The sequence below is a fragment of the Phaethon aethereus genome, assembly GCF_964289735.1.
Source record: "Phaethon aethereus genome assembly, chromosome: 1".
Taxonomy (NCBI): Eukaryota; Metazoa; Chordata; class Aves; order Phaethontiformes; family Phaethontidae; genus Phaethon; species Phaethon aethereus.
In genome coordinates, this window is record NC_138575.1 from 85,528,991 (window position 1) to 85,550,595 (window position 21,605).

Here is a 21,605-nt window from a genome sequence, read left to right on the forward strand (position 1 = left end):
GCATCCACAAATATTCCAGCAGCAAGTTGAGGCACAAAATGGTGCAACTTACCCCAATGGATACGGACGGGCAAGCCCCAGAGCTTACATCTGTGCCCTAATCATGTCGTCACCTTCCCTGGTCCAGGGTAACAAACCGTTTTCAAGCACGTGGTTTCTAACGGGATCACTAGCCCGGCAAACCCGGGGGTGCCTGTGCTCCCCAGGCTGCGCGCTCACTGCCGGCACGTTGCTTCCGTGCCTGCTTCTACGACCGTCCCTGCAATCGTTCACGAGCGCGTGGCGGGCGAAAAGCAAGCCCAAGCATCTGCAAAAGCCTGCTAATGCTGAGGCGGCAACAGGGCTCGTTTTACGGTAACTGCAGCTTTAAACTTCCCCCGGGGCAGGCCAGGGCAGGGCGCAGCGGCTCCTCCTCGCTGCCGGCCCGGGCCCGCCTGCACCACCTGCGAGAGGTGGGCGCACCTGACCCAGGCGCCCAGCTCTGTAAAAGCGCCCCCTCCCTCTTTTCGTGAATAAACTCTTCCTCCTCTTCTTCGCTCCCCTGCCATGTAACGCCGCCAGCCGACTGCCTTCCCCCCTCCCCCCACCCCGCCGACTATGGCCTCTCCACCCCCGGGGCGACGCGCACTTTCACCCCGGCCCTTGGCACGGCTGGACGCTTTGCGGCAGCCCGGCTGCCTCTCTAGAAACTTCTCGGTCCCTCCCTCTCCCCTCCCCCCTCCCCACCGACCGGGGGCCGGCGCTGCGGCGAAGGCAGGAGAGGAGGAGGCGCCCGGCCGCGCTGCTCGGAGCCGAAGGCGCAGAGAGGCGCGAGCCCCAGCCCGGCGGGAGGCCGGTGCCGACCCCGACCCCGCGAGGCGGCCTTTTCCTACGCAGCGGTGGCAGCGGCAGGCGGGATGACGGCGGAGGAGATGAAAGCGGACGGAGCTCCCTTGGAAGGGGCAGACATCACCCCCAAGCGGGATGAGGGCGTCCTCAAGGTACCTGGCGGCGGCAGCGGGCGGCCGCTTCCCGTCCCCACTCCCCCGCACTGACTCAGGGGCCGGGGGGGGGGTGGGCGTCCTGGTCCTTCCCCGCCTGCGAGCGGTCGCTCCCCGAGCGCCCTGTCCCTGCCGGGGCCCGTTTTGTCCCCTGAGGGGAAGGGGACAAGGCCGTTGCCGGACTGCCCGCCGCCCGGCAGGCTTGCGCAGCGCTGGCAATTAAACATTAGCGGCGGCGCGCGGGGAGGGCGGGAGGCCGCCTCGGCCGCGCCCGCGCTCCCCGCCCGCGGGGGCTCCTATGTTGCGGCGGCGCGGAACTGCTGGCAGCTTCCGCCCCCCCCCGTACCGCTAGGAAACCCCGGGGTCACGGGGGGCTGCGGAGACCAGAGGCGCTTCTCGCTGCGTTCGAGCTTTTCGCCGGGGCTGGAGTGGGCGAGGGGGGCTAGGCTCTGCCCGCACGGTTTGTTTTGGGGGTCCGGATCCACCCCCGCGCACGTGTTCGGGTGCTGGGAATTAAAGATGGTGCCGCGGCAGGGCACGTGCAATCCGTATACGTTCATAGCTGGTACAAAGCAGTGCTGCGCTGCCTACTCTTGCCGGTCCTTAAAACTCTGAAAATGGGACTCTCCATCTTGGTACGAGCAGCGTCTCAGACCTGAGATGGTGCATTGCACACGTGGGCCTGATGTAAATGCACCTCGGCGGCAGGAGCCGGAAAGGCTGCCCGTTGGTTCAGCTTCGGTGGGAAAAGAGCTGTTAACAAACTGCGGGTGAGGTCGTTGGTAGAGCTGGTCGCAGGGCTGGCTGCGGTCGGGGTTTGTGCCGTGTATTGAGAATGCCGGTACACTGGCTTCTTCCCTTTGTACTGGGAAGTCAGTTGATAAGGGTAAGAGAATTTATACCATCAGGGGGAGTTGCACTAACTTCCTCTGTCAGATATTTTCTATTTCCATATCTCTAGAAGCTTCTTTAGTCTCTCTTAAAGACTTTAACGGTCACTAGAAGCATTTTTTAATAGCAGTGAAATTTCAGAGTTACAGTGTTTGGAAGAAAAAAAGTGGCACCACAGCAAAGACACAATTCTGGTTTTAACTTTAAGAGCCTTCTGGTTTTAAATTCTCGATTTGTCATGGAGGTGCTGTCTCCGGTTCAGGAGAGGTATCAGGAACCAGATTGAAGATGTGTGGTTGGCTTCTATACTTTGCTTTCCCATGTTCCTGCTATCATGGTGCAGCAGGTGATTTAAAAAAAAAAAGAAAGAAAAAGGGAGGAGAGGAGAAAATATCGGCAAAAGAACTGAGGTTGCGAAAACCTCAAAAAAAGGTGAGATTGTGAATTGATAAGGCAAAAGACTGTAAAGGTCATTAAGTCCAACCTTTATGGATTTTATTTTTCTAGTAATTGCCAGAGTGCAGCATACACCCATTGAAATCAAGGGTCTAACTCTGAACTAATCTATGCAATTTTGTACTGGTATAATTGCATTGTTTCCAGGAGAGGTTTTTTTCATTTGTTCATTACCTTTGTATCAGAATAGTATCCAGAGGTTTTTACCTTGTATTGGTGAATGTGCTTGCACTATTTCCAGTGTAAGTATTTAAGTTTAGAAAGAGAAATATTAGCAATCACAATATGAACAGAAAACCCAGGTTTCCCCACCTGAAAGGGAAAGGTAATCCTTGTGGAAAATAGGGTTGCCATATTGAGTATATGAAAAAAGTGAAAATTGAGTTTCTTGAAAATGAAAAAAATGCAAAAGAATAATATTGTATAAATACTGAAAATGAGATATTTATTTAATGTTGGATAACTTGGTATGACACTACAAGAATATGATGTTTGGAAAGCTTAGTAAATTTCCATTAACTGCATTTATTATTTCAAAGTCACTTCACATTGGCTGCTTTAAAATTACTAGTTTGAATCCACTTTTTTATATATGTATCTAAGTATGATGTAGTTTAGGTTGATTATCAGATTTGTGTCATTTTCATATGTGTCTGTTCCTTTATCTCTGTGAGAGTTGCTTGAATTTTTGCCTTCCTTGAGGGAGAAATTAATAGGTTAGTTCTGTAATGCTAAGTAACTGCTGTAGCATTGAGGTAGTGCAGGGGATGGTGTGCTGTGTGAGGTCAGGCATCTCTTTTCACACTGAGCATTCTCTCCCTAGGAAACTGAAACTGAGCAGGTAGAACTTCTTTCTGGCTGTTGGGGTTGTGTGGGTTTTTTGGGTTTTGTTTTGTGTTTTTTTTCTTTTATTCATTCAGTGAGGTGCTTTTCAGTGTGTTAAGACTGACAGAAACTGTCCACATTGCTTCGGCTTTGGGTGGAGGGTGCTGGCGTTTCACTATATAGTCAGTTGCAGGGATGTTGGGAGGCAAATTAAGAGATTGACAGTGTTGGTTGCCAGAAATTGAAATTTGGGAAGGAGACTCCCAAGGGTCTGCTTCCTTCATTGAAAAACATGATTGGTATAGAAGCATGACATTTTTATAGCTTTTCTTTAAAGGAGGGACACCAATCCATACTTCTGTATAACTGCCCTTCAGTAAATGTTTCTCTCATGAACAGTATATTTTCTGGGTCTTTAGATGTAGGCAAATAGGGTCTTCCATTGGTTCCCTCTTGCCTATCTAAAGTAATGCAGAACTTTGGCTCAGAGCTAGATGATTTCAGTCACTATTGGAGAAAACTCAAATTTGAACTTCAGGAATTCTGTTACAGGCAAGGTTTCACCTCCTTGCCCTATAAGATAGCTCAGTATTATTCTCTATTTTTATTATTTCAAGTGAACACCATAGAGATTGGATGATACTGCTTTTTGTATACTGTAGATTTAGTTGATACTAGTCTTGCTAGGTAGGCTGGGGAACCTCTTGAGAAGAAAATTAAATCCTTGCAGCTGTATGTGAAATCAGGGTGCTGGCAATCCATGTCAGAGTTGTGGGGAGACAAAATTAATACAGTATAATAATTCCAAAGTGTTAACTGTGGTGGCTGCTAGAACTAAATTGCATTGGGGTGAGATTCTGTTAACCTTTGTTAAACTGTCTGGTTTAACTCACGTAATCTCAGATTACATGTTAGAATAGATTTTTGCATGGAAAGAACCAGCTTGTTTTCCTGTTCAGATTTGACTAGAACACTGAACTGGTGGTAATGATAGAGTGCTGTGAGGGAAGTACTTTTAATAAAGCAAAAAAACCCCAACACCTGCCTAATGGTTTACCTGATTAAGTTTCAAGAACATTTAAAATCTTGTTGAAGAAAGGTGAGTGACATTGCTAACTATAGATGCAGAGCTCTGTAAGATGGTGCCAACTGTTGCCAATTAAGTTCTTGTATCACAGCAGAGCCATCTTGAGGTTCCTGCATTTGCAACACTGCTAATCTGTAGACCGAATAGTCAATCCATTTCCAGATAACTGAAGTAAACCTGCAAATCCTTTATCTACTGAAGATGATAATGCATGCATCTAAGTACATGGCATTAATGTGCAATAGGTAGATTTAGTTTTAATCATCTTCATGTTGCTTACTGTTTTTCTCAGGTTATCAAGAGAGAAGGCAGTGGGACAGAGTCTCCGATGATAGGTGATAAAGTGACTGTCCATTACACAGGATGGCTTCTTGATGGCACAAAATTTGACTCCAGTCTGGACAGGAGAGACAAATTTTCATTTGACTTGGGGAAAGGTAATATCTTGTTTGGTATTGAACAGTTCTGGTAATAATTGAGATGGTATTTCCTTGCATGTGTGGCTCCTTGGCATGTTAAAGTTGCTGTTTGAACTTGTTTTCAGAGCTTAAGGTTTATTCTCTTAGAGTGGCCTAATCAGAATGGCTTCAAGATTTTTCTGAATGAGAAAACTGTAGCCCCTGGATAAGGCTTGCTGAAGAATTCACTGGCCTCAGACAAAGCACTGCAGAGGAGCAAATTTGCCCTGAAGCATAGTGGTAAAGGGTAGTTAAATAGCCAGCATGTGTATTTTGTTGAGCTTTTTTTTTTTGTCAAAGACTGAAATTCAGGGGTACTTAATTGTGACCAGCTACTGGGACAGGATGCACAGGGGCAGCTGTCAGCTGCAGCATGATGAAATGTACTCCCTTTTTCACTAAGTTCCCAAGTTAACCTGAATATGAATCTTGTCTTCATTATCGAAAGTCTTCATTTTTTTGAATGCAAAAATCCAAACTAAGGTTCCAGTAAACCTTATTATTCAGTCCGAGTTTTTCCATGGCAAGTCCTTACCTGCTGCTTCTTTATTTGGGAGATAAATTCTAGTGTACTGAAATTTGAGATGTCATGAAGTGTACCTATTAATACAAGACTAACAGAAAGGCTGCTTGATTGAATTGAAAGGAGCAGCAAGTAGGAGAGCTTGAGTAAGAGATAGGATTTTGTTACTTGAGATTCCAGCTTCTCTTCATTTCTGGCTTTAGAAGGAATACTACTTCTCCTACTTTCCTCCCCCTTTCTGTTATAAGTGCGTGTAACTTCTAGTTACCACTTGTGCTGCTCTTTGCCAACTGATAAAGTACAGAGAGAAAAGGCTGCTGTTTTGGATTGTTTTCAAAATACAAGCAGGCAATCTCTCACCCTAAGACCTTCCTCTTCCAAGAGTTTATTGTTACTTCCTTGGGTTTGAGATTGTGCCAAGTGCTTCAGCCTGTGTCTGTGTTCAGATGACTTGTATTCTCAAGTAATCAGGTAAGGCAAGGAAGTAAGGGGAGGAAAAGAATCACTACACCTAGAATGAAGAAATTTAGCCAGATTTGTGTTTCCAGGTAATTTTATAATTTGATTAGGGCTAAAACTGATGTGATAAATCAGAGTGAGCAGAAGTCTTTCAGTATTTCTGCTCTTAGTTTTTGTATGCTAAAAGTGATGCTCGATTTCACAGCTGATCACACCTTTCATGTATGCTTAGCAATCATGTGATTGAAATTTGATTTGCATAGGTGAGGTGATCAAAGCATGGGACATTGCTGTGGCGACTATGAAGGTTGGTGAAATCTGTCGGATTACATGTAAACCAGAATATGCCTATGGCTCAGCTGGGAGCCCCCCAAAGATACCTCCCAACGCTACACTGATTTTTGAGGTAAGTGAGGGACGGTCACTAAAACTGTATGCTTGAAAAACAAACAAAAATCGTATTTCACTGTAGAAAATGTGTGATGTAATATCCTTTTAAAACAGGAAAGTTAGGTTTTCTAAAGAGAAAAATATGGTCAATTAGGGTAGTGTGGGAAGGCATAGAGTTCTAGTCTGGCTGCTACTGATCTGCAGTGGTGCAGGTTCCCTTATTTCAGAGTTTTTAAAATACTTGAATGTTTTCCAGCATTCATAGTTTTAATTTTATGGAATGATTTACTGTAGGAGAGTGCAGGTTGGGAGGGCAGACTATCTCACTTCAGCTGCTGAAGTAGTTGAAAAAATGAAATCTTAAACCTCTTTCAACTTTGTAAGAATCAAAGTAATGATACTTATGTTAAACACTAAATTTTTTCAACAACAGAAGGAGCAATTAATGTCCTCAAGTAATAGATCTTGCAAACAAAACATAAAAAAGTATGAGACATTAACACAATCTTTTATGAGCTATTTGGGGGAGAAAAGGGATAATTACCCCATATAAACTGCTAGAATATGAAGTGTATTTGAACGTCCCTGCAACTGTAAACTCTGTTTTCTGTAGAGCTGAGCATATTAATAAGCCTTAAAGCACCATAAGAACAGTTTGGATTTAGGTTGTTGATACCAAAGTCTGTATGTGGATCCAGGCTATGTTGATGCATCTTACCATCACAGAAAGTACACACTTGGTCCCTGTGACATATTCAGCAGTCCTGAGTTTGGTGTCTGGGTAACTCTGGTTTTACAATTCACATGGACAGTTGGTCTCCTTGGAGGTGAACTGTATGTCTTAGTGAGCATGGAATCAGTTAGCATGGGTATTTCTTAACTTCACCAGCAGATGACAGAATTTATTTCCTAGTGATCTTTAAGGCATCTTCTTCCCCCTTCACAAAAGGGGGTGAAAATAGCAGCTGTCTCTTGTGTATTTATTTCAGTAGTAAGAGTGGTTGCTCAGAATGCTGAGACTCGTGTTTGATTTTTTCCACAGAGGATGATATTAAAGCTGTTCCTGGAGCATCTTCTGACAAACAGTCTAAACAGTGTTTTGGGAGGATATACATTTTTCTTGTTGTTGAAACAGTTCAATTTTCCAAGAAATACTTTAAAATTAACTGCACCTGAGAGAAGGCAGATGAACTCTTTTTAAGTCTGATTTTTTTAAAAAAATTACTTCATTCTAAAATACTTAATGCCATTCTAAAATACTTAATGCAATGGACTCTTACATTGGGGGCATAAGGAAAGTTTTTAAGCTCTGATGATGGCTGTAAGATTATCTAATACATGAGAGAGGTAAAAACAGCTCATGGAGTAGGGACTGAAAGCTTATTGAGATTTTAATAGAACCAATGAGCATCTGCTAAGACGGGTAGATTAAACATAGTTGGATATTGTATTTGTATTATATTTAGATAGTGTAGTTGCATTTCTTTTTTCCATGAACTTGTGAGTAACAGTGTTAAAGATGTGTTTTTTGTGGAAGGCTTCAAAAAATACTGCTAGCAGGTAGTATCGCAGGCCACTAAGGGATGAGAACTTACTCATTTAAAGTGCATCAAAATTAATGACATTATTTCTGCAGTTGACTGTTGAAAAATAGTATCTTGTAAAGCTGTTCTTAAACAGCATTTTTTATATATAAATCTGAAGATCTCATGGTTTGTTTATATTGGCTCAAACTACACAGGCTGGAGTGCTGTGTACTTTGCACAAGTGCAAGTGATACCAAGTGTAATACAGGGCAGGACTGAAGGGGGAGATAAACACACTAACACATATTCACTAACATGTATTTACTGTGTTCTGACCTGATGATTCAAATGCAAGCTCTAACGTGTTTGGGTTTGGGGTTTTTTTCACTGTACCCCTCCACCTTTTTCTGCACACTTCATTTTCATTGAGAGAAGGGAAAAACAAACAGAGCTTTGGTGTGGCAGTTGTTGAAGATGTTCGGCTGCTTTTACTGTCCATGTGCAGTGTCTCAAAGCTCAAGACCTTCTACCTTGAATGCATAATAAAGCATTCTTAAAGGCTTAGCACTAGTATACAGGTTGCTACATCATTGTCCTGCAACAAGAGATAATACTTACTTGTGATAAATAAAAGTACTAACTGCAAGATGGGATTTGTTTTGTTGGAGTACTGCTGAGTCTGATACAGTCATCCAGATTATTCACTTACCACTAGGTTTTTCTTCTAGATGCCAGTCTGAGTCTGACCTCTCCATCTTCTAGGTGCTGTTTAGAGAGAATGATAGAATAGAATCATTAAAGTTGTAAAAGACCTCCAAGATCATCAAGTTCAACCATCAACCCAACACCACCATGCTTACTAAACTATATACCAAAGTGCTATGTCTGCATATCTTTTTGAACACTTCTAGTGTAGTGATTCCACCACTTCCTGGGGCAGCCTGTTCCAATGTTTGACCACTCTTTCAGTAAATAAATTTTTCCTAATATCCAGTCTAAACCTCCCCTGGTGCAACTTGAGGCCATTTCCTCTTGTCTTACTGTTTGTTACGTGGGAGAAGAGACCCAACGCCCACCTCCCTACAGCCTCCTTTCAGGTAGTTGTAGAGAGTGATGAGGTTTCCCCTCAGCCTCATGTTCTCCAGACTGAATGATCTCAGTTCCTTCAGCTGCTCCTCATAAGACTTGTGCTCCAGACTCCTCACCAGTTTCGCTGCCCTTCTCCGGACATGCTCCAGCACCTCAATGTCCTTCTTGTAGTGAGGGGCCCAAAACTGAACACAGTATTCAAGGTGCGGCCTCGCCAGTGCTGAGTACAGGAGCGCAATTGCTTCCCTGCTCCTGCTGGCCACGCTGTTTCTGATACAGGCCAGGATGTTGTTGGCCTTCTTGACCACCTGGGCACACTGCTGGTTCACGTTCATCCGGCTGTCAACCAGCACCCCCAGGTCCTTTTCTGCTGGGCAGTTTTCCAGCCACTCTTCCCCAAGCCTGTAGCGTTGCATGAGGTTGTTGTGTCCCAAGTGCGGGACCCAGCACTTGGCCTTACTAAACCTCATATAGTTGACCTCAGCCCATCGATCCAGCCTGCTGAGATCCCTCTGCAGATCAGCACTCCTGCCCAGTTAGGTGTAATCTGCAGACTTAATAAGGGAGGACTCATCCAGATTGTTGATAAAGGTACCAAACAACACTGGCCCCAGAACCGAGCCCTGGGGAACACCAGTTGTGACCGGCTGCCAACTGGATTTAATTAACTCCGTTCACCACAACTCTCTGGGCTCGGCCATCCAGCCAGTTTTCTACCCAGTGAAGAATACACCTGTCTAAGTCATGAGCCCCCAGTTTCTCCAGGAGAATTCTGTGGCAGACAGTGTCAAAGGCTTTACTGAAGTCCAGGTAGACAACATCCACAGCCTTTCCCTCATCCACTAGGTGGGTCACCTGGTCGTAGAAGGGAATCAGGTTGGTCAAGCAGGATCTGCCTTTTGTGAACCTGTGCTGGCTGGGCCTGATCCCTTGGTTGACCTGCACATGCCCTGTGAGCACCCTCAAGGTGAACCATTCCACGATTTTCCCGGGTATGGAGGTCAGGCTGACAGGCCTGTAGTTCCCAGGATCCTCCTTCCGGCCTTTCTTGTAGACGGGCGTCACATTGGCAAGCCTCCAGTCTTCTGGGACCTCCCCTGTTAACCAGGACTGCTGATAAATGATGGAGCGTGGCTTGGCAAGCTCCTCTGCCAGCTCTCTCAATCTTGGGTGGATCCCATCAGGCCGCCATAGACTTGTGCGTGTCCAGGTGGCTTAACAGGTCCTTAACTGCTTCCTCCTTTATGGGTGGGGAGAGGGGATTTTTCTGCTCTCCGTCCCTGTCTTCCAGCTCAGCGGGCTGAATACTTTAGAATAACTGCTCTGACTATTAGTAAAGACTGAGGCAAAGGCGGCATTAAGTACCTCAGCCTTTTCCTCATTCTTGGTGGCAATGTTCTGCCCCACATCCAATAAAGGATGGAGATTCTCCTTGTCTGTCTTTTTGTTGTTAATATATTTGTAAAAACATCGTTTTACCTTTTATGACAGTGGCCAGATTGAGTTCTAGCTGGGGTTTTGCCTTTCTAATTTTCTCTCTGCATGACCTAATGAGATCCATGTACTCTTCTTGAGTTACCTGCCCCTTCTTCTAAAGGGGAAGGATAAACTCTCCTTTTTTTCCCTAAGTGCCAGCAAAATCTCCTGGTTCAGCCAGGCCAGTCGTCTTCCCCATCAGTTTTTCTTACGGTACATGGGGACTGCCTGCTCCTGCACCTTTAAGACTTCCTTCTTGATGAATGTCCAGCCTGCCTGGGCACCTTTGCCCTTCAGGACTGTCTCCCAAGGGACTCTCTTGTCCCTTGATAAAAGTAGTGTTTCATTCATGACCCTTTATATCCCCTAATGCTTGCCTGAGCAGTAATCGTAGAGGAGAAAAGGGAGAAAGTAAAGCACGGAAGCTTCTCATGGTGGTTTTGTGTTTCCCTAACAAAATGGCCTGCAGACGACTGGCTACAATAAGTAAGCAGTGCCAGGTGTGTCCTGAATGGGGGGATTGGATGGAACTTTGAGAAAGTTTTCTTAAGTTTTATTAGGTAGGAGTGATTTCTGACTAGTATGACTCTCAGGCAGTCGTAAGTTTCCACTTCCTTTAGCCTTGCTCCTGTGTTTCCATTTTATTATTTAAAACAATGTCAGCGTGGTTCCTTTGCAAGTGCCATCACCATGCCAAAATTTTGTAAAAGTTGCCTTAAAAAGGACCCTCTGAAACTTAATGTTAAAAGATTTTGTACTTGTGTCATCACCACATTGGCATTTGTTTGTTACCTGAAATAACGGATGTCTTATTGTCTGGGTTTTTGTGTTGGGTTTTTTTCCCCACCTTCCTTATTGATGGCTTTTGCTGAGCAATATAAAGATTCTTCCACAGAATACTGTGTTCAGGTGAAAAAAAAAATAATCAGGAAACCTGTATGGTCATCAGTGGGATGTTCTGGAATGACTTAGCTTGTTTCAGACAGACTGAAGAGAAAGACCAAAATACTATTTGTTACTAGGTATCCATCAAAATACAAAGTGGAGGTACTCTTTGTGCTGGTGAATATTTAGTTCCTTTTGCATTCCAAGTATCTTAAGTCCAGTGTCATGAACCTGCACAGCATTAGCCCTGAACTTCTTTTTTTTTGAATCAGGTACTTAGTCTAAACAATGCTGATTATAATGGCTTGCTCTTTTGTGCTGTTTTTACTATTGTTTTACTCAAACATAGGATAGCAAAAGATTTTTGTTCTTAATTTCATAGCAGCAACAACAAATTTCTTCTGTGACTAGACTATTTTTCCGTCTTGTCATGGTACTCCCACTTCAGACTATGGTTTGCATTAGAGACTTGGGAGGGTATGTGAAGATTCAGGCTGGGTAGTTATCTCCTGCAGTAACACCAGCTCTTAAAAATTCTAAACCATTTGAACAAGTTTAGATTAAAGGTAGGACAGATCATGGTTTTGTTGTTTTATTATTCTTCTGGAAATAATTTTTTTCCTGAAATGATCCCACAATACACAAGCAAGACTAGAGGGGAAAATGTAATGAGTAAAAAGAGAACACTAACTGTTCAGGCATGCAAGGGAGAATGATGCAGAAGTTTGAAGCTACTGTCCTGTGGTACAAGAGTAGGAAGGTGAAGAAACAGGTGGGGAATAGCTGAAGTCTGTAAAGACATTCTTGAATTTGTTTTGATATTGCAGGACAAGAATTTGGAATCAGTTTGGGCTCTATTCCAAGCACTTTAAAGTTGATCTGAATTTGACCTGATTTGTGTAACCGGGCCTTAAGGATAAGGATTGCATTTATATTTAATTTTCCTGTCTCTTTTGTCCTTGCACTACTCACAAACCTCCCTGGCCCTTGGATGCAGTGATTCTACTCGACTGTGGAGTAAGAGGGTGTGACAGCTGCTGATCAGTGCAGTAGCACTGCAGAGTGGCAGATAAGAGCAAACTCTTCGTGGCTTAATGTGTTCAAAAGGTATTTTGCCTCATATGAAAAAAAGCAAAACCTCAAGCCCAAAACCCACTATCTGTACTTCTGCCTGCAGACAGTAGCAAAAATACTATTAAAGAAGCAAACAGAATCTTTTTTTTCAGTAGTCCCTAAGTATTGTGGCTCAGGTAAGCTTTATTCAGAAGCGAGGTTCACAGTCCTTTAATTGAAATGATGAATTCGTAGTATTGGGACACCAAGATTGCTGGAGAAAAAAGCCATAAAGGCCTGAATATAATCTGAAACTTTTCAGTACGTTTCCATCCAATCTACTGAATACAGGATCTTCATAGCCTTGGCTATCTGATATCTTACAGGACATTAACTAAGGTAGTGGCTTCCTGAACAGCTATAGTTTCAGACATCTCTGGAGAACAAATTCTGTTACTGAATTGATGTGATGAGAATAAATGCAAGGCTTTTGTTCCCTCCACAGATAGAACTTTTTGAATTCAAGGGAGAGGACCTCACTGATGATGAAGATGGTGGCATCATCCGAAGAATCCGTAAAAAAGGGGAAGGCTACTCCAAGCCCAATGAGGGTGCACTTGTAGAGAGTAAGTATGTTACACAAATACTAAATGGGTTTACCATGTGGCAGGGCAGAACCTTTTTCACAATCTACAACTCCTTGGCCTGAGAGAGGAATACGTGGCTTGTTTTTCCTTTGCCAAGTAACTTGACAACCTAGACTAAGCTTTCATTCTCTTATTTCTAGCAAGGTCTACATTTTCCAGCAGTGACTGTGTTCTCCAGAGATTCTGAATCTGATAAAGTACTTATCTGATTGTAAAAGGTAGATGAGTCTAGTGAATTATTTCCATTTGCTGAGGAACAAGAGGGCAAGTACTTCTAGCACTTGTTGGAGTGGCGGGAAAAATAGCAAACCATAGATGAAAAAAAGGGTTTATTAAGTTTAGCAGCAGCAGTTCTATTTGCTGCCAGTAGCCACCGTGCATAGATAGCTGTTAAAAAAGAAAAAACTGTTTAGGAGGAGGCTTTGGCAGTCTCTATATACCTGTGCTACCTGCCCCTTACCATACATCGATACCTTCTTAATTTTCCTCTGGGTTGTTCTGTTTTTTTTTGTTACCAGTCCAGTTTGAAGGCCGATATGGAGATCGTGTTTTTGACAGGCGGGAATTGCGGTTTGAGATTGGAGAAGGTGACAACTATGATCTTCCACATGGTCTGGAGAAAGCAATTCAGAAAATGGAGAAATTGGAGGAATCTGTGTTCTATCTCAAACCCAAGTATGCTGTTTCTGATTTGTTGATAATTGAAGGGCTTATATGAAGCATCTGGCAAGAATGGAATGTTTTGTTATAATGCCTTTCAGCTTTTTTCAGTGCTGTAGTAAGAACTTTATCAGCCCCAAAAGTTTGATGTATGAGAAATACGAAGCTAGGATCACTTTGCCACTTGGTTGTGAAGTAGTAGCACTTCAAAAGAAATTTCTTTAAGTCTCTACAGTGAGATCTCAGTGAATGTTTAAAAAAATTTGTTGGTCTCTAACTTACATTTTTGTGGTCTCTCTTAACGAAACAGTACTTGCTGTACAGCAGTGCATATAAAGATACCTAAACAACAGCCTCAGAATAAGAAAAGAGCTGATGAGCCTTCTGAGCAGACTGATGTGACCAGATAGCTAGTCCTTAGGTGATGTGGTTAGTAAAGAGTATCAGAAATCCTTTGTCCGTAGAAAATGTTCACTGGTATTCTGAAAGCCTTTTCAAAAAAGACCTTCAGGATACATGAGATACAAGGCAAAGTTATATGCAAACCTTGGACCATTATGAGAACTCTCTCAGATTAAGAACAGCTGAATGAGATGTATGACTGCCCGATATTGTAACCTTCAATAGTCTTGGCTGTTTATAAGCCAATTCTGCACATAAGCAGAATTTTCATTTACATTGAGAACACATCTGAAATAAGTGGAGTTTACACTGATTGTTTCCATCAAATTTTAATTGATTTCAGGTTTTATTTTAAGTTTTTTAAACTGGAACTGAGCCTAATGGGAGAAGAAAAGCAAAGCAATCTGATCTTGAGGGCTTTCCTCCTAATATGCAGCTTCTTACTGGAGTTGCAGCACTGAACCTCTCTATAGGCATTTACTGTTTTATCAGCTGATTGGCAGTATGTTAAGCGTACAGCTGTTCACTTAATCTCTGTATTTATTTTTGTCTTTGCTTTTCTGAGAATAGCACTAAATTACAGGTGCTCTGAAAGAAACATTCAGTCTCAGACCATGAATATAAAGAAAGATGTGTATAACTTGAAATTTCGTTTGGGTTTTTTGCTTGATGGAGAGAGAACTTGTTTTTCCTTCACATAAGCTAAAAAAGAAGAATAGGAACTTGTAACCTACACATTAATGAAATTAATCCCAGGTTTCTCCAGTTCTATTCTACCTTGTTCTTGCTAATTTTAGAGTAGCACCCAGAATGCTTCAAGCTTTTATGTCTTGTAATAATGCTGTATAGGCATCCCAGATTTGCATGGAGTTTTTATCTCCAGCTTCCTATGTAGCGAATATGGCTGGCTGGACAGTTTTGGAATTCTTTTTGTTTCTTTTCTTCCTCCCACCCCCCAAATCTTACAGCTATGGTTTTGGAAGTGCTGGGAAGGAGAAATTTCAGATCCCTCCAGATGCAGAGCTGCAGTATGAAGTGAAACTCAAGAGCTTTGAAAAGGTAGGAATGAGAGATGAAGTCATAAAGAGATTGGCAGGTGGGAGAGGTAGTGTGAGTGCAGTTTAAACAAGGATGATGGAATCGTCAAGCCACCGTCAGAGATGATGACACGCTGGGAGCTCTTGGCTGAAATTGTCCTTGTTCTTATTGTATTCCTGTCCGTTGGCGTCAGTGTCTCTCCTGTTCTAGCCCAGTTTCCAGTAGCAGTGCAAAACTCTGCTTTGCCAAACTTCTCTCTACTATACTGTTAGTGGGAAGCAGCATAGCTGCTTGGTTTCCCCAGAAGTCGTATCATTGACTTGAACTGTTCCTGTTTGGGTAGGCTAAGGAGTCTTGGGAAATGAACACAGATGAGAAGCTGGAACAAAGCTGCATTGTGAAGGAGAGAGGCACTCAGTACTTCAAGGTAAATTACAATCCCCAAGCTTATAACAGCATTTCTGATGATTAAAGCTTCTGTCATTTCAGGGTGGTGGTCATGGTATTCTCAGTGATGTTTTACAGGGAGGACTGGAGGGGGAGGTGTCTTGGAAAAAAAAAAAGCCTCAGAGTTGGAATATCCAAAGAACTAACTGCAAGGAGTTAATTCTCTTTGTCAGAGCTGTTTGGTGTACCAACAGATAACTTTGGGGCATACATTGAATAGTTGCAAGGTTACAGTATTTAAGTTCCTGCTGTGGGATAGTGCTGTGAATGAAGAACTTTCATTTGGGTAGAGATGCATGGAGAAGCCGTTTCAAACAATTTCACCAGCTAAAGGCAGACTTTCCCATTACCTTCATGATACAGCAATAGTTGTGCTGTTTTGAAAATGCCCTGTCTTCCTTGTTTTGTATCAAAAGTTGAATATAAGGTGGGAGTTGAGAGTGAAATATCAATGCTGGCCTATACCTCTAGCTTTAGTGGGGCAACCAGTAGGTGTACCTAAAGATATTCTGATCCTGTGCAGGAATGGCTTTCAGAAGTAGTATATTTTTGATGACAGAAGTTATTTTCTGATTATTTTTTTCACATCTGTTGCTTGAGGTAAGCAGAAGGGGCAAGAGGGAGATAAAAGTTACCATGATGAGCTGTGTGATAATTGAACTGCCTTGTTTACAGGAGGGAAAATACAAACGGGCAGCATTACAGTATAAGAAGATTGTGTCATGGTTGGAGCATGAATCTGGACTCTCTGATGAGGAGGATACAAAAGCCAAAAGCTTGAGGCTTGCTGCCCACCTTAATCTAGCTATGTGCCATCTCAAGCTGAAGGAATACTCCCAGGCTTTGGAGAACTGCAACAAGGTAGTAAGGGTTGGTTTATTCTTAAGCTGCACAAGCAATCTGATGGTTTATCTCTTGCTTTAACAATTTGAGGGATACCAGGCCACGTGGCGTTTGGCCTTTCTTAACAGCTGGCAGTTTGGTAGTACTGAATATACAATGTAAAAATATCCAACAGGTTATTTTCATAATTATTGTTCTTTGAATATCTTTTACTAACTTGCTGTTACATTGAGAATATTCCAGGTATTTAGAAACACTGAGATGTGGTGAAGGTAGTCATGTTGACAAAGGTCTTTCAAAGAGCTGGAATAGAGCCAGGACTAGCTCTTAGACTTGCTGGTTCTCTGTCAAATAGCCTACTATATTCAGTCCTCTTTGTACTTACTTCTACTGTATTGAACTCTCTTTATATTAGTAGGCCCTGACAAGACATGTGAATGTACATCAGAAGGTACTGTTTCTAGCAGTCTCTGGTGTTCTGACTGCATGTTATTTTAAAAAACGAAAAATTATTGTTGACTGGTTTTGTTTTGTTTTTTAATGCAGGCACTGGAATTAGATAGCAACAATGAAAAAGGCCTCTTCCGGCGTGGAGAAGCACACTTGGCTGTCAATGACTTTGAATTGGCCCGGGGAGATTTCCAGAAAGTGATACAACTTTATCCAAGTAACAAAGCTGCCAAAGTGCAACTGGTAACTTGTCAGCAAAAAATACGGGAGCAGCATGAGAAAGAGAAAAAGATGTATGCCAACATGTTCCAAAGGCTTGCAGACAAAGACTTAAAGGTAAGTAACAGTACTCCAGAAGATTACAAGAGGTGGTGACACATGGTAAGCTAAGGAATAGTGTTTTAGGTATTCAGCTTACTTCTTCGTACAGGTAAATACAGTGGGAGAACAGTCAAATAGCTTCCGGGGGGAGGGGTGTGGGGGTGTGGAAATAGCCAACAGTCAAAATTATTAGGCCATCTTGTTTGAACAAGACAACTAGCAGTACCAAGCATTGCACAGAATGCTTTTACTTAATTCAACTGATTTTGTAACCAGACCAGTGTTAATCGGAAAGCAATTGAAGTGATGAGATGCAAACATGATAACGTTCAAGAACTGAAAAAAGCACCTCTTCTCCTTGAACTGATCATTCTAAAGAACAGCCTGTTCTGGTGCCTGGGTGGCCCATCTACTGAGACCTTATGTCTGTCTCACAGATGGTGCTTAGCACCATCTTGCTTCTTATGGAGGCATTAAGATGTGGTTGATGCTATCCATCTCAAATGTCACAGATTGGTTATGAAGTGTCAGAATTCATACTGTCAGAAGATTTATTATTCTGCTGCATGGATGGTTTTCATACTAAGCTTTCACTAGAATTTTAGTAAATACTGGTTCAGTTAACAACAGCAATATTTGGATACAGGTTATAACAAGGTTCTATCAGCTAGCAAGAAACCTTAATAGTTACTGGTAGAATCACATATCCTAAGAAAATGTTCTGTTTGTTTTCCTTAAATCTGATGGTCCAGAAGGACTATGTAAACCTGTAACTTCCAAGACAAACCTGGGATTTATATCAGACTCAAATGTTCTCTGAAACATTGGGGAGTATAGAAGCTTGCATCTTGTGGGGTTATTTTCACAGAACTTTGTGTCCACCTTCTCAGAATATGCATGAAGAATCTAAAAAGTGGCCAGATGCTGCTACGTCAATTTCCTGTGGTTAACTGTCAGTGGGGGCCCACTGTCCTCAGATGAGTGTATCCTGACAATTTGGCCATCTCAGACTGTCAGCTGACAGTTTCCTACATGAAACACTTCAGAAACTTCTATTTTTCCCCTGCTCCCCCAATCTTTCAAAATGAGATAAATCTGAAATAAATTTATCTCCCAGAGACAATGGGAGATGTATTCCATTCTTCATCTTACTCTGCTTAAGTAGTCATATAGTAAACATAGAGTAACCACCTCTGACTGGATGGTTGGGTGGGCAGTCTGTTCTGTTTGTGGCTTTTTGGTTGTGTTTGGTGTTTTTTTCTCTTCAAAGAGTAGCAGTAGTTCTGTGGATTTGGTTCTGCTTCTTATGGAGGAATGTAAACAAACCCACAAACGCAGACATTCCCCACTGATTCTGCAAGGCAAGTGTCATTGTCCATGTAGATACGTATCTGCCTAAAGCAGCCCAATGTCAACAGTCCTTGCTTATTGGAGCCTGGAAGAACTTACTCTGTCTTTTTAGATATTGTCACGTGTAGCCATGCAGTACCTTAATTTTTGGTAGGCTTTAATCAAAAATCTCAGGAAGATAAAACAACTAAACTAGAATTATTTCATTGTTGGGCATCTTCACTTTTGAAATTGCAGGTTTTAATTGCCAGCTGTCAGGCTCTGCTGTGCAGGTTCCTTTCAGCTAGCACAGCTGCTGGGAATCTGGCTTCTTCCACTAGGTGTGGGACACAGCAAGATCTGCAGTTCAGAGAGGAAGAGCGGATTGCTGAAACAAGCTATACCCACTAAAAGTACAAAAGGGCTGTCTTTGTGCTTCTCAAAATGTACACCTCAACCCCTAAGACAGACAATTGGTATACTGAGTCATATTCTTGGCAAAAGGCAGACTCACAGTCTTTGCACTGCAGACTGGGATATATGGCACTTACTTCCAGCTTTCCCATCTACTTCGGATAGAATCAGCGTATGAAGTCATACAATTATTTAGGTTGGAAAAGACCCTTAAGATCATTGAGTCCAACCATTAACCTAACGCTACCAAGTTCACCACTAAACCATGTTCCTAAGCACGTGTCTCAAACCCATCCAGGATGGTGACTCAACCACTTCCCTGGGCAGCCTGTGCCATTGCTTGACAACCCTTTCAGTGAAGAAATTTTTCATAATATCCAATGTAAACTTCCCCTGGTGCTACTTGAGGCCAATTCCTCTTGTCCTATCACTTGCTACTTGGGGACACCCACCTCACTACAACCTCCCTTCAGGTAGTTTAGAGAGCGTTAAGGTCTCCCCTCAGTCTCCTCTTCTCCAGACTAAACAACCCCAGTTTCCTCAGCCGCTTCTTATAGGACCTGTGCTGTAGACCTTTCACCAGCTTTGTTGCCCTTCTCTGGACACGCTCTAGCAGCTCTATGTCTGTCTTGTAGTGAGGGGCCCAAAACTGAACACAGTATTCAAGGTGCAGCCTCACCAGTGCCGAGTACAGGGGCACGATCACTTCCCTACTCCTGCTGGCCACACTATTTCTGATACAGGCTAGGATGCTGTTGGCCTGGTTCATTCTTATCAATAATGAGATGATCTTGGGTGTGTGCGTGTGTTTACCTTGTTTTTCCCCTGAGTCTCTGGCCTACTTCAAATTGATGTGGTTTTATATCAAAAGGGATTAATGGAACATGGAACTGTAAACAAAGGAAGCTTACTCTCCGGGTCAGTTTTGGGGATTTTTCTTGCAAAAACCATGTTTTCCTGTTAACTAATTTATGTTGCTTTACTCTAGCTCCAACAGTTTCTCTGTTTGTGGTGGTGAGAGAAGTTTGAGGGTTCTAGAGAAGAGGGTTGGTTTACCAAATGTCCTCTGATTGCTAAGAAGGCAGCTTGGACTATAGCCTGACATCTGTGTATCTTACGGTCTGTTGAAGTTTGACAGACACTCTTGCCTCAGTAGTTCTTTTCATGAATTCAAATAGTTCACATCTGTAAAGCATGAATTTTTAAAGGTCAGGATGTTTATCACCTTATCTTAAGCCTAGGATTGATAGCTAACAGATTTTCTGTGGAGAGGACACTTTGCTTTCCTGTGCTCCACAGAATGCATCTAAGGATGCAAGGTTGACCTTTGATGCCTGGGTATTCTTTGGCTGTGGTTTCTTGTTGCAACTAAGTTGATGTGACATTTTAGTTTGAGAATTCTGCCCCTTTTTCCCCTCCTCCACTGTTCTCCTCCCCCAACAGTGCATGGTTATGTCCCTGCTTTTCTTTTCTGGTTCTCATCTAACCTTATAATAAAACAGATGGTTCGTGTGCTAGGCTGACAGGTGCAATAGCAATTCAATTGCTCTATCTTTTGAGATGAGCAGGACAAGACATTTCTACCTTCCTTTACTGTGTCTGAAAATGAATGCAAGTTCAGAATGTGCTGATTATGTCATATTGCAAAAACTGATGGCAGACCTTTACCACATGGGTCTTTGCCTTCCACACCTTTTTATGTGGACTGAGGGATACAGCAAGGAGAGAGCTTTTAGAACATCCACCTTGTCAGATTAGATTTTCTTCCAGCTAAGGTCTTAGAGGGGATTTCCAAGTGACTGTTGTTGAGTTGAAGTTACTCTTCATGAAACTAGATGTCCAACAAAGATATTTCTTCATATCTTGAATCCAGGTGTGCCTCATACAAGTTGGAGTAGGGGCAGGGTATGGGAATTGCTGAAATTGAATCACATTGAGATTGAAGCAGGACAAAAGCAGTTCTGTGCAGAAACTTCCTAAATGAATTGCAGTTTCTGGCAGAACACAAAAGTGTTTTGTGGCAAGTGTGTGCACACCACGTTATGAATCATAACCATCTAACACCGATACATTTCTCAGCCTCCTCTAAATGGCTTCTGGTTTCTTAGATGCAGAAAAAATGCAAAGAAATTTTTGGTTTTGTGTGGCTAAATGTCCTAATGTCTTAATACAGTCTTTCAGGGAGACCAGGTATCCTAGTGATAAGAATCAAATAATGTTTGTGGTTTTGTTTGCAAATGCTAGCAATTTTGTATAACACGGGAATATATTTTCTTTGTCTCTCTATTTAGGCAGCGTCTACTCTTCAAGCCAGCCACACTGAAGATGCAGAAATGAAAGATGAGCAGAATGGAGTTGAAGATAAATCAGAAATTGACACAGAAGCATAGAACCAAACCCCATTCCATTAGTTTTGTAAATGAAAGAATTTCCAGTGAATTAGACCTTTATTTTTCTACCTGGTTGGATAGTGGCTTCAGGGGAGCAGAGGCTGAAGCCACCATGCCACAGTCAGTTGAAGAAGCTGAGTGGCAGCATAAATCTGGTTTAATCCTAGGGACGTTATTTATTCATTCAGCCTCTGTTACTGTTTGGGTTCTGTCTGGATTTACTCTGCTTGGTCTATCTGCATTTTGCCATTGGTGTTTGTCTCTTTCTGGTTCCAGCTCACTTTCATCCCAGGTTCTGCTTCCTAAATTCATTCCCTTGATTTCTGTAAAGTAATCGGCCTTTTGCAGGCGTCTTAACATGGGACTTAAGAACAAATTTGCGCTCCCAGTTCTTCTGCCTTGGGATTGCCCTCTTCCCCTGTTGAATAGGGAGTCCCTTCCATTAAGTGTTTTAACCTTTCTTGTATGCCTCCTCTTTGCAAATTGCTGAAGGTGAAGACTGTGAAGTCACAGCTTAAGTAATAAAGCTCCAGTTAAACTCAAGAAAACAGAACTTTTTGTGGGTT

The 21,605-nt window shown here is 42.7% G+C and overlaps 1 protein-coding gene across 1 annotated transcript; it reads left to right on the plus strand.

Annotated features, from left to right (window-relative positions):
* Positions 1–433: 433 nt before the first annotated feature.
* On the plus strand, positions 434–21,039 carry FKBP4 (FKBP prolyl isomerase 4; the record flags this gene model as incomplete). The annotated part of the gene is made up of 10 exons (XM_082012762.1): positions 434–980; positions 4,532–4,676; positions 5,943–6,085; positions 12,604–12,724; positions 13,264–13,420; positions 14,776–14,866; positions 15,189–15,272; positions 15,968–16,153; positions 16,682–16,921; positions 20,941–21,039. Exons 1-10 carry the CDS (start codon positions 897–899, stop codon positions 21,037–21,039), a joined length of 1,350 nt encoding a protein of 449 aa, XP_081868888.1. The 5' UTR covers positions 434–896.
* Positions 21,040–21,605: the final 566 nt, after the last annotated feature.